This window comes from Myxine glutinosa, chromosome 6 (assembly GCF_964187855.1).
Source record: "Myxine glutinosa chromosome 6, kmMyxGlut1.1, whole genome shotgun sequence".
Taxonomy (NCBI): Eukaryota; Metazoa; Chordata; class Myxini; order Myxiniformes; family Myxinidae; genus Myxine; species Myxine glutinosa.
This window is the reverse complement of record NC_136266.1, coordinates 110,726,919-110,739,908: the sequence shown is the minus strand read 5'-3', so window position 1 is coordinate 110,739,908 and position 12,990 is coordinate 110,726,919. Positions and strand designations below refer to the sequence as shown.

The following is a 12,990-nucleotide window of genomic DNA, read 5'->3' as shown; positions in this document are numbered from 1 at the left end:
GAGACGGAGGTGATGATGTTGCATTGCGGGGGACTTTAATGTGCATGTCGGAGTAGCGTAGCTGGGTGAAAAGGAATGTGTTGGTAAATTTGGTTGGGGAATGAGGAATAGATGGGGTTGAGACCTGCTGGAGTTGATGGCAAGGAATGGTATGGCCATAGCTGGTTCATTCTTTCAAAAGTGGGAAAGCCACAAGATTACCTTTAGGAGTGGACAGAACAGAACAGAACTGGATTTGGTGGAGGTAAGGAAGCGACAGTTCAATGATTGCAAGGCATGTTACTTGGCGGGAGAGCATGTTACCACCCAGCACAAGCCTGTGGTGTTTGTGGTGAGGATGAAGAGGAAAAGGGAGGTTAAGAGCAGGGGTCGGAAGATTATTAGTTGGGGGAAGTGCAGGGGAAAATGTTGTCGTCGAGTACAAGAAAATGAGGACCATGTATGAGCAACTTAGCAATTTTAGAGAAGAATTGGAAGAAGTATGGAGAGGAATTTAGGGGAATTGCAGAAGTATTGTGTGGAAGGATGTCAGGAAAGAGTACATCATCGAGGGATAAAAACCAGGTATGGTGAACCGAGCAAGTAGCGAAGGCAGTTGGTGAAAATAAGGAGGTTTGGAAGAGGATAGAGAAGATAAAGGATAGAGGGAGGCAGTCAGATGTGGGGTTGCTGCACCTGCATGGGCAGAAGAAGAAAGCAACAAGGAGAACTGTGGATAAGGTGAAAAATGATATGGAAGAGGAGGTGCACTACCAAATGGAAGATAATGGTGATGGTAAGATGATCTATAACTTAGCCCGTGACAGGGATGAGGATAGCAAAGACATGAAGGGGAAGGGGCGGTGATGCCGGTGATTAAGGATGGTGATAGGAGGTTAGTGACAGAGAGGGGGCAGTATTGAAGCTGTGGGAAAGATATTTCAAACAGCTGTTGAACCGGGAAGAAGCTACCAGGTTATGTGGATGGGAAAGTGGAGTTGGTAAAGATCATGGAGGAGGAAGTGCGGACGGCATTGAAGAGGATGAAAAAGGGTAAAGTGCCAGGCATTGATAAGGTCAGACAGATCAGACAGGGAAATAGGTTTGAGTATCTTGGGGGAACAGTGACATGGGATGGTAAGTCCGAGGCAGAGGTGTGGAAGAGGATTCAGGTGGGTGTGAATGTGTGGAGGAGTGTGGAGGGTGTAATGGCAATCCAAAATATATGAAGGGGATTGAAAGGGAAGATTCTGATGGCGTGTGTAGCGCCGGCCTACCTTTACGGTCTGGTGATGGTGGCACTGACAGAGAGACAACAACAGAGGCTGCAGGTTTGCAAGAACAACTGGGTCAGGAGCATTGTGGGAGTGATGAGGGTGGATAGAAGGAGAATGGATGAACTGAGGGAGGAGATTGGTTTGCAGATGAGCTTGACGGGGAGATTGGTGAAATGCCGGCCGAGATGGGCTGGACACGGTGCAGATGGAGGAAGAGAGAATGCCAAAGAGAGCGGATAGGTTAAGGGAGCAAGGCAGGAGGAAAAGAGGTAGACCATGGTTGAGATGTGAGGATTGTGTTTGGAGGGATATCAGTACGGTTGGGGTGGTTGGAGAGTGGAGATGGTTGGCTGATGACAGAGGGAAGTGGAAGAGTACCATGGTCAAGGCAGGGCAGATGCTTGGTACCATTGGATCTCACCACTTATAAAGGGAAGAGGAGGAGAAAAAGAAGAAAATAAGTATTTATATAAACGGGCACACCCACTCCCTACAGGAGTGCCAGGAATGGTCATGTTATTATCCTTCATAGGGTGTATAGATTACAGTAGATCTGGGCTCTGGTCCATTAGTCTGTGGACGGATAAGCATATAATGCCTTAAGGACGTCTGGATTCCTCCATATTTCTTTCAGTTTCATGTTAAAAGCAGTAGCAACTGTTTTAAAAGGTAATCATACAAGTGTTTGTGGTTTATAATATATTTTTATTTCTGGTAGGCTTGCCCCACAATATGCCACGATAAGCTATTTATTCAACTTACCATGGTGTTTGCCCAAGGGGGAACCCCCATTGAGAAGAGGGGATACTCTTAGTATTAATATTGTTTTGTAATAACATTATTAATATTATGCTATTATCATCAAAACAAGAAAACCCCTTACCATCCACAAAATGTTTTACAAAAAAACAATGCATCCCAAGAATGTACCTGCCAAGATGAGAGAGAGGGAGTGGCCTGATGGAACTCAACCAGGTGCACAGAACGACGAGTGTAGGAATAGCTAAGTATGTGAAATGCTCAACAGACTATCGGATGCAATTTGTAAACAAACATAAACAAAATAAAGCTGAAAAGGTATCCCTAACTCACCTTGCAAATAATTTCCAAAAACAGGTGCGAATAGAAGATGCTGCACAGGAACAGCAACAAATACAGCCCCAACAATTGCAAAAAAGACAAAATAAATATACAAAAAGAAATATCAAGAAATATACACCAACAACTGGGACAATGGCAAAAGAGCAGGAAAATCCAAAAAAGAATTGGACAGAGTGAGGATAGACAAAGAAGGCTCACTGGAATGGCTAAGAAGAGGTCAGCTCAACTGGGACGGCCAACAAATCTTAATAAATGCCCAACATCAAGGACACCACACCAATGGATTTAAAAAGATGGCGGGACTGAGCCAGATGGACAAGTGTAGATTCTGCAACACAGAAACAGAAAGTATGAGTCACCTGCCCTCGGGATGCAAAAAACTATTATCAGAACAACTTTACACACAACAGCACAACAAAGTATGCAAAGTGATTCATTTTCATTCATTCATTCAAAGTAAAAATTAAACATCCCAGTACCAGAAAACTCATGGAAACACGAACCAAGGGCAATCATTGAAAATGAGGACGTCATGCTCACGTACGACCTGATGATTCCATCGAGCGTGAACTTAGAAAACAAAGGATTGCATCCGGACGTTGTACTCGGGAACAAAAAGGAAAATACAGCATTGCTGATTGAGATATCAGTACCCAGCGATTTTGGCCTAAACAACGCAGAAATCAAGAAAATAACCCAAATACCAGAACCTCAAAAACGAGGTCAAGAGATTTTGGAAGCTGAAGAGCATCGAAATTGTACCAGTGATAATTGGAGCAACAGGAATGATGAAGAAGAACCTCACTGAGATTTTGAAAGCCATCCCCGGGAATATTACCACAAATGAATTACAACTGGAGGCAATCGAGGGTTCGGTGATGATCCTGAAAAGATCCCTTCGAACAAAACTCTGAAAAAGTCAAACAGTTTGGTCCATGAACCGTGATCCCTTACCAAAGCGGAGATGGATACTTTGGGTCCTAGGAGGACTCCGTTTCACCCCCTGAAACCTGCAAAAAGGAGATAACAACCAACGACACACACACACACACATATATATATACTGTATATATATATATATATATATATATATATATATATATATATATATATATATATATATATATACTGAAACGCAAAAGAAACTTACCACCTTTGAAACCTTTAAATATCAACAATAACACTGCGTGTAGTAAATGTGTGAACTTATTTGTGGACAATAGTGTCCTCACTGTCAGACAAAACGGTCACGGATGGTCACTTGAACCTTCAATGGTCACTTCATAGCACAGCTGTTGAACAGCCGTTTTGACTGTCAGTGATTAGCCAAGGGGTAAGGGATGATTTTAATGAGCTGCACGTGATGTCTTGATATTGGCTTTAAAAAGGCCAGTGCAAAATGGGCATTTCAATCAACATGCCACGATTGTCAAGGGATCAACGGCAGCGTGCCCTGGGCATGCTGCAAGGCGGACTGAGCTACCGTGAGGTGGCACGTCGCCTTGGCTGTTCACACCAGACGATATCGGCCCTGGTGGACAGAGACACCCTCCACATCTCTGCAGATGACAGACCTCGATCAGGGAGGCCAAGAGTCACCACTGCAAGGCAGGACAGGCAGATGGTCCGAAGTCACCTGTGGGATTGATTCCGTCCAGCATCCCGCACTGCGGCAGAAACTCTGGGGCGTGCAAACCCACGGATCTCCAATGATACTGCACGAAGACGACTGCATGACTATGGTCTAACTGCCAGAAGACCATCAAGAGGCCATACAAAATAAAATAAACCAACAATTGCTAATTGAAACATTGGCATTTTATTGATGACATGTCAAGTTTTTGACCAAGATACACCATCTCATCAGTTTGTTCTACAGTACAGAACAGCACAGGGTGCAATGTCAGTCCCCTTTCAATAGCGTGTGTGGCCACCATTGTTTTGGATACAGGCAGTGCATCGTCGGCGTATACTGCCTACCAGTCTTTGGATGGATTGCTGCTGGATTCTGTCCCACTCACTCCTCAATGTCTGAAGCAGCTCTGCCCGTGTCCTGGCCCTGCCAACTACTCGTCTCCCAAGCTCATCCCACAAGTGCTCTATGGGATTCAGGTCAGGGGAGAGAGCAGGCCACTGCATTGTGTTGATGTTCTCGCCTTGGAGAAATGCAGTGGTAAAGCGAGCAGCATGGGGACGAGCGTTGTCATGCTGAAAGGTTCTCAGGTCTGGGTGGTCTAGCAGGAATGGCAGCAGATGAGGTCGCAGGATGTTATCCACATACCGCTGGGCGTTAAGATTCCCATCCACAACCACCAGTGGCGTCCTGTACCGGCCTGATATGGCGGCCCACACCATCACACTTGGGCCACCCCAACTGTTGGCTTGACGCACGCAACAATCGGCATATCGCTCGCCAGTTCTTCTCCAGACATGCTCACGCCCATCAGGACTGTCCACACAGAACCTTGACTCATTGCTGAAAGCGACCTCGTTCCACTGCGCCAAGGTCCACCGCTGATGCTGCTGGCGCCATCTCTGTCGGTTGCGGCGATGGGCAGTCGTCATCACGGGGCCTCTGTATGGTCTTCTGGCAGTCAGACCATAGTCATGCAGTCGTCTTCGTGCAGTATCATTGGAGATCCGTGGGTTTGCACGCCCCGGAGTTTCTGCCGCGGTGCGGGATGCTGGACGAAATCGATCCTGCAGGTGACTTCGGACCATCTTCCTGTCCTGCCTTGCAGTGGTGACTCTTGGCCTCCCTGATCGAGGTCTGTCATCTGCAGAGTTGTGGAGGGTGTCTCTGTCCACCAGGGCCGATATCGTCTGGTGTGAACAGCCAAGGCGACGTGCCACCTCACGGTAGCTCAGTCCGCCTTGCAGCATGCCCAGGGCACGCTGCCATTGATCCCTTGACAATCGTCAATCGTGGCATGTTGATTGAAATGCCCATTTTGAACTGGCCTTTTTAAAGCCAATATCAAGACATCACATGCAGCTCATTACAATTATCCCGTACCCCTTGGCTAATCACTGACAGTCAAAACGGCTGTTCAACAGCTGTGCTATGAAGTGACCATTGAAGGTTCAAGTGACCATCCGTGACCGTTTTGTCTGACCGTGAGGACACTATTGTCCACAAATAAGTTCACACATTTACTACACGCAGTGTTATTGTTGATATTTAAAGGTTTCAAAGGTGGTAAGTTTCTTTTGCGTTTCAGTATATATATATATATATATATATATATATATATATATATATATATATATATATATATATATATATATACATGGCTATATCATAATTTGAGGTCCATGAGTCGTGGCCAATGTCAGTGTTAGTATTGCTGGGAAATCTCTGGAAATGGAAACCAGAGTCGGTGTTCAATCTGGACCCTGGTGCTGCTTGGATGGCGTACAAATATATTTTGCCAACTACATCCTTAAGATTATGAGATTGAGGCTTATAATAGTGTGCTTTTGGAGTCCTACAGTCGTGGCCAAAAATATTGGCACCCTTGCACTTCTTTCAAATAATGCACCATTTGTGCCAGAAAATTGTTGAAATTTAATAATATTTTGGTATCCACAAATGCATTTCTTTGGTTTGCAGTGGAACAAAACAAAAAAAGCTGAAATAATTACTAAATCTTAGCTTATACCACACAGAAATCCTAAAATGTCTCGGACAATATTATTGGCTCCTTTTACAAGTTGTTAGAAATAATTAGATTTCAAGCAGGTGATTCTACTTTACTTTGGCATTTAAATCGCCGATGGTGCATTATTGAGATTGACCATGCCTGTGCCTGCAATATAAAATACTCACTCAACCAGTTTGAATGGAGAAAAGGAGTCATTCTGCTGTTTTGTGGCACCGTGTGTACCAAAATGAGCATGGTGAAAAGAAACAAAACCAGAGAATTATCTGAGGAGGTCAGACACAAGATTATAGCCAAGCATGGACAATCTCAAGGCTACATGTCCATCTCCAGAGACCTTGATGTTCCTGTGTCCACCGTACGCAAAGTTATCAGGAAGTTTAAGGCCCATGGCACTGTAGCCAACCTCCCTGGACGTGGCCGCAAGATAAAACCTGATCGAAGATTGCAGCGAAGGATTGTTCGAATAGTGGAGAAAGCACCTCGATCAACTGCAAAACAGATTCAAGCTGACCTTCAGACACAGGGTGCAATAGTTTCAACTCGCACCATCCGTTGCCAACTCAATGAAAGGGGGTTCTATGGAAGGACACCACTGCTGAGAGAGAAAGACATAAGAAAGCCCGACTGGAGTTTGCCAAAACATACCAGAACAAGCCAAAATCCTTCTGGGAGAATGTCCTGTGGACAGACGAGACCAAATTAGAGCTTTTTGGGAAAGCACATCATCTCTATGCTTACAGAAAACAAAATGAAGCCTTCAAAAAAAAGAACACCTTCCCTACAGTCAAACATGCAGGAGGTTCAGTGATGTTTTGGGGTTGCTGTGCTGCCTCTCGCAATGGGTACCTTGAATGTGTGCATGGCATCATTAAATCAGGAGATTACCAACGCATTTTGGAATGCAATGCTCAACCCAGTGTCAGAAAGTTGGGTCTCGGTCAAAGGTCATGGGTCTTGCAGCAGGACAATGACCCCAAACACACTTCAAAAAGCACCCTGGAATGGTTCAAGACAAAACGCTGGACTGCTCTGAAGTGTCCAGCAATGAGTCCAGATCTAAATCCCATTGAACACCTGTGGGAAGATCTGAAAACAGCTTCTCTTGAGAGGAGGCACCATTCAAATCTGGGAGAACTGGAGCAGTTTGCACAAGAAGAGTGGGTCAAACTGCCAGTGGAGAGGTGAAGGAAGCTCATTCATGGCTATAGGAAGTGCTTGACTGCAGTTATTTTGTCCAAAGGCTGTGCTACGAAATATTAAGTCTAGGTTGTCAAACATTGTGCCAATGCCATTTCGGTTTATTTTCTGATTTAAAAGGATATATTAAATCCTGAATTAAGAAACAAAGGTTCTGTAATATTAACAGTGAAATAAAGAATTGTGGAGACCAAATACTTTGTCAATTTCAACTTATTTTTGGAGAAAATTGTGAGTTATTTGAAAAAAGTGCAAGGGTGCCAATATTTTTGGCCACGACTGTACAGTGCAAATCCCTTCCTTGTCTTCTCAGGGCCTCAAGATCTCATTCAACTTTGTCGTTTGGCGATTCGATGCCACCTTGGATGGCACCGACTGAATGTGCTACATACACTACCTCTACCCACTCTACTCATCGACTTTCTGTTATTCAGGGACTGTGCAAAATGCTGAAGCAGTAACACCTGGAAGATTTTCAATCATGTTGTTTTCGGGACAATGGCCATTGTTTGAGCAAGCTTTGACTTGTTTAGTGCAATAGCCTTTCTTTGAGCAATCTTTGCCTTGCTTCGTGCAATAGTCTATGTTTGAGCAACTTTGACTTGCTTAGTGCAATAGTCTTTCTTTGAGCAATGTTTGCCTTGCTTCGTGCAATAGTCTATGTTTGAGCAATATTTGCCTTGTTTAATGTAAGTTTTTGTTTGAGCAATCTTTGCCTTGTTTAATGCAATAGTGTTTGTTTAAGCAAGATTTGCCTTGTTTAATGCAATAGACTTTGTTTGAGCAATCTTTGCCTTGTTTAGTGCAACAGCTATGTTTGAGCAATATTTGCCTTGTTTAATGTAAGGTTTTGTTTGAGCAAGCTTTGACTTGTTTTGTGCAATAGTCTTTGTTTGAGCAATCTTTGCCTTGTTTAATGCAATAGTCTATGTTTGAGCAAGCTTTGACTTGCTTCGTGCAATAGTCTTTGTTAAAGAAATCTTTGCCTTGTTTAGTGCAATAGTCGATGTTTGAGCAATATTTGCCTTGTTTAATGTAAGTTTTTGTTTGAGCAATCTTTGCCTTGTTTAATACAATAGTGTTTGTTTAAGCAAGATTTGCCTTGTTTAATGCAATAGACTTTGTTTGAGCAATCTTTGCCTTGTTTAATGTCAGGTTTTGTTTGAGCAAGCTTTGACTTGTTTTGTGCAATAGTCTTTGTTTGAGCAATCTTTGCCTTGTTTAATGCAATAGTTTATGTTTGAGCAAGCTTTGACTTGTTTGGTGCAATATTCTGTGTGTGAGCAATCTTTGCCTCGTTTAGTGCAACAGTCTATGTTTGAGCAAGTTTTCACTTGTTTCGTGCAATAGTCTATGTTTGAGCAAGCTTTGACTTGTTTAATGCAATAGTCTATGTTAGTAGTGTATATATGTTGCTTCTGGGACACTCTCATTTTCCCATTGACTTACATGTTAATTTTCCTCTTAACCTCATTGCCCATTAACACCTCTATTTCTCCCACCCTAATATTTATGAACCTTTTGTCTATAGTACCTATCCTTAATGTTGTTCATTAGACCACTCAAACACTACAAATATTTGTTTTCCCTTATAGACCTATAATCCTTCTTCTACATATCATCTGGCAGATTATCTTTGAACCACTCAAACATCGACCCATTCACTTACATGTTAATTTTCCTCTCACCTCTTTATGAACCTTTTAGCCTTTTGACACCTATCCTTAATGTTGTTCATTAGACCACTCAAACAATGATTCCCCCTTGGTCTTATGGTACTCTTACTATCAATGATCCCGAGTAGACCACTCAAACATCGATCCTACAAATATTTGTTTATGCGTAGGAAATAATTTAATTCTCCTCCAACTTCCTTCACCATCTAATATATTATTAAAGAAGAGGTTTGAGTTTGGTTCTTTTTCAAGATATTTTAACTGAGCTAAGATAAAATGGTAAACCTCCCTCAATGTTCTTGTTTGACCTCCTCCTCTCCCACACACCATTTTTAAATTAAAGTATATATTTTCCTGACAACCATCAAAGTTTTCCGTCCACTCAAAAATATTTCCATCTTTTTTACCCAACTCACCAGTATTTAAATTAATTCTCTTATTTGTTTTGTGAACTTTTTTACCAGTTGCCTTTTCAATTATACCTATTTGATATTTTTCACATTCGTTATGTTTACCATTTATATACCAAGGTTGATTACACCTCCACTCTTTAGTCTGGTTGATACTTGGTTCTATCATTTATATAATAGTAAAAAGGCGGCGGTAGCCCGTTAAAATCCCTACCCCCCCCCCCCCCCCCTTTTTAACTTATCACTTATATACTTATATAACCATAAGGGAGACTATCAATTCCATTTTCTAAAATAAACCTCTCATCATCAAAAGCCCCCAATGCTTTCTTCCTCTTCTGAATATAATTTATGTTTATAACTTCTTATTCCATTAATCTTTCTAAACTCTTCTTTCTTTGTTGTTAAACAGTTATAATAATCCTTAAAGTTTATTGTTTCTTTAATAACATTTTTCTTTACACCTTTTAACTTCTTATCAGTCTTTTCAACGTTATTCACAATGTATTTATAAGCATAAGCCTTAGACCTCAATCCCACAAATTCACTCATGACATTTCTTCCTTATTCATCCTTAAACTTTCCAATCACCTTTTTATTTTTAGAAGAGAACAACTCACTCTCTGGACTGTAATTACTAGTGTCATAGATATTAATGTCCTTTTTCATGTCTGAATAAACATCATCAGTATTAATTTGCAAAATAAAACTATCTGTATCCATATAAAGTAGATTAACATCATTTTGATATTTCTTCCTCAAGTTATTATAAAAGTAATCATACATTAATGACTTTGATAAATCAAGAATTGATGTTCCAATATAAATAGGTTTGTCCATTTCAATACTCTCTTTAATCAAATGGATCGCACAAAAGTTCTCAGTAAAGACCTCAGCTCTAGTAAAACTCGGTCTATTAATTAATTTTGATGCTTGTTTCCAAGATGTTGATAGTCTGATATTTTGTCTTTTCCTCACATTTTCCATGGTCTTACCAAAGACTGCATTATTCATCAATTTATAAAAGTCTTTCTCAAAATCTGTTTTTGACTCTGTTCTTCTTTGTGTATTAAAATCAATGTACCCCTTTAACCAATGACTTTGATTGAACTTTAGAACCCTATGGATCTTCTCTACTCTTAGACCTTTTGATAAATATTGTCGCAAATTTCTTTGGTGTAGAACATAATTTTTCTTGTTATATAATGTAGTAAGTAATTTTTCTGTTGATTCACCTATATTAAATGATTGTTGATAATCACTTAACCACTCCTTCTTTGGACTTTCCTTTTCACAAGCAAATGGGAGATCTTTGTGTAGGTTATGAAGTTCCTCTGGATATTTCAAATCGACCTCAAAATAATAACCAACCTTTGAATCATCCAATTCTTTTTGTGTAGAGATACATACATCTTGTAAAACCTTTTTGTAATCTTTTTCCTTTACCCATCTAAGTTTTCCATAAGGAAGAGCCTGAGACATTCCCCAGCCATACAGGTTGTTCGCATCATAATACATCATGTAGGAGCTCTCTACCGATGGATCATAATTTGGAATGTACTTGTTATTTGCCTTACTATATCTCTTTGAACAGACTTGTGAAATTCCTCCTCTCTTTGCCTTTTCAATCATCAAAAGCATATCAACATCGGTTATCAAATCCAAAGCTTGTTTTGTCATTTTCAACATCGCACTCCAGGCCAATCCAGGTGCTGTGTAGTAGTGAGCAGGATCCAATCCATATCCAGTGCGACAAACAGCTCTAAAGGCTTCAAATACATCGGCCAATAAAAGCACATCAGTTTTGAGATACAAATCGTGATACTCGCCAAGATTCTTGATGTTATATTTTTCCCAAACATTTTGTGCGTGTCCATAATCTTTATCAGATATATGACTGTTGTTTAATTTGTTATAGAAATTTTCTTTTGAAGGAAGTTGTGTTTCATTGAATCTCTCAAATGAGTCCATATAGTCATAGGGGTAAATTCCCTTTTGTGTTAGAAAATCTTTATCTAAAAAATACTCTGAAAGACATGGAAACTTTTAGATTTTGAACCAAGTTAGCCAATGGACTTGCCATGAATTTAAATGTATCAAGAAATCTGATATGAGTAATAGGAGATGTGTGAATTGTTTTTGTGAATGAAATGTATTTCTGATCCGTGTTTGGAATTGCTGAGATACTTCCAGAAGTCTTTGAGAGTTCCTTGATAAATAGATGTGTATCATAATGAGTGTTGTTATGAAGAAAAACAGGAATGAAAGAGGGGAGTTGATAATTAATATTACAACTTTGATGAGCCGGACCTCTATATTTACCAGTGAGATGACAATGGTCTCTAACCTTTAGACCTTTACCAATTTTCTTCTCACAAATATGACAGGCAACCTTTGGCTGTCTAAATTCTCTTTTTTCTTTACTTGTTAAGGACATTGGTTTATTGGTTTCTCTCATTATCTTGGTTAATCGGACACAGTCTTTTTCTAGTTGTTTCACAAACTCCTCTGGGGTATTTGAGCCTCTATACACCTCTAACTTGTTATATTCATCACCAACGGATGATTTGATATAATAACAAAAACCACAAGGAGTATGTTTTTGATATTTATTTGTGTATGATTCTTTTGGATCTGGAGAAGCAGTATCAATTTTTTCTAAAATACTTTCAAAATCAGCATATATAACAAATGGATGTTTTATTGTTTTCTTTTCATCTTTGAATGTGATCTTTGAGCCTTTTTTAGGCATGTTGATTACCGTTGATTTATGTTCACCACAATAATTTGAATGTTTATCTAATCTTTCTTGTGTATGAAAGAAGTTAAGACAACGCATACAAATATATATTTTATTTGTTCTTTTACATACTTGTGGTTTTATTAATTTTGTAATATCTTTGATGTATGTATAATGTGAATTTTCATCTGAATTAAAATATAGAAGATTAATATGAGTTTGTTTACAATTGTCAGAAAGCTTTAAAACCTGAATGTTGTTTGTTTCTGTTAGACCATAAACATTAACTGATAAATTATTTAACTTTTCAAATTTAGGAATATCATTTAAAGTCATCAGAAACTTTAGATCTTTCGTATTTAATGTATTCTCATATTTTTTATAATGAGATACTCTTTCATCATGAAAATGTGGAGGATGTAAGTGTGCTAGAATAGACCAGAGAAAACATTTATTGTCTTTATTTTTGATATTGATAACTGCTTTTCTATTTTTGATAACACTGGGTAAATCAATGTAAGAAGAAGCTTTTAGAGGATCTGATTTAAGAATATGAATGTCTATGTAAATAATTTTTCCTATATTGAATCCACTTCCTACGATTGAATTATCCACATCTTGCTCTTGTTTAATAAGTTCATCATAGACTCCTGATGTTTTAAAATCTTGATATGAAGATATAAAGTGTGGCTCAGTTCTCATGTATGGTGTATCTATAACTCCTTCGTCCTTTGTCATTTCTAATTTTACTCCCATATAAAATTTAAGTGGTTTCATTTCTTTTAGTGTTTTTTCAATCAACGTTTGAACAGCAGGTTTAGCTATTTCTGCAGCATCAACTATAGACTCTGGTTCAGGAGGTTTGAAGTTAAAGACTCTTATTTTAATATGTCCTTTGAATGCGCCATCAGAGTTTTTAGTTGTGATAAAATTTGATAAATGTTG

At 39.6% G+C, this 12,990-nt stretch overlaps 1 protein-coding gene across 2 annotated transcripts in view; it reads left to right on the top strand.

Moving 5' to 3' along the window:
- Positions 1–10,395, top strand: part of LOC137429248 (ankyrin repeat and SOCS box protein 5-like) — a 55,778-nt gene extending 45,383 nt beyond the window's left edge. The window contains exon 10 of one of the 2 annotated variants that reach the window (XM_078780381.1): positions 7,533–10,395. In XM_078780381.1, coding sequence (XP_078636507.1) covers positions 7,533–7,672 — 140 coding nt within the window. In that variant the 3' untranslated portion in view covers positions 7,673–10,395. The remainder of the gene's footprint in view (positions 1–7,532) is intronic. The other variant, XM_068119224.2, reaches the window with a different exon arrangement.
- Positions 10,396–12,990: the final 2,595 nt, after the last annotated feature.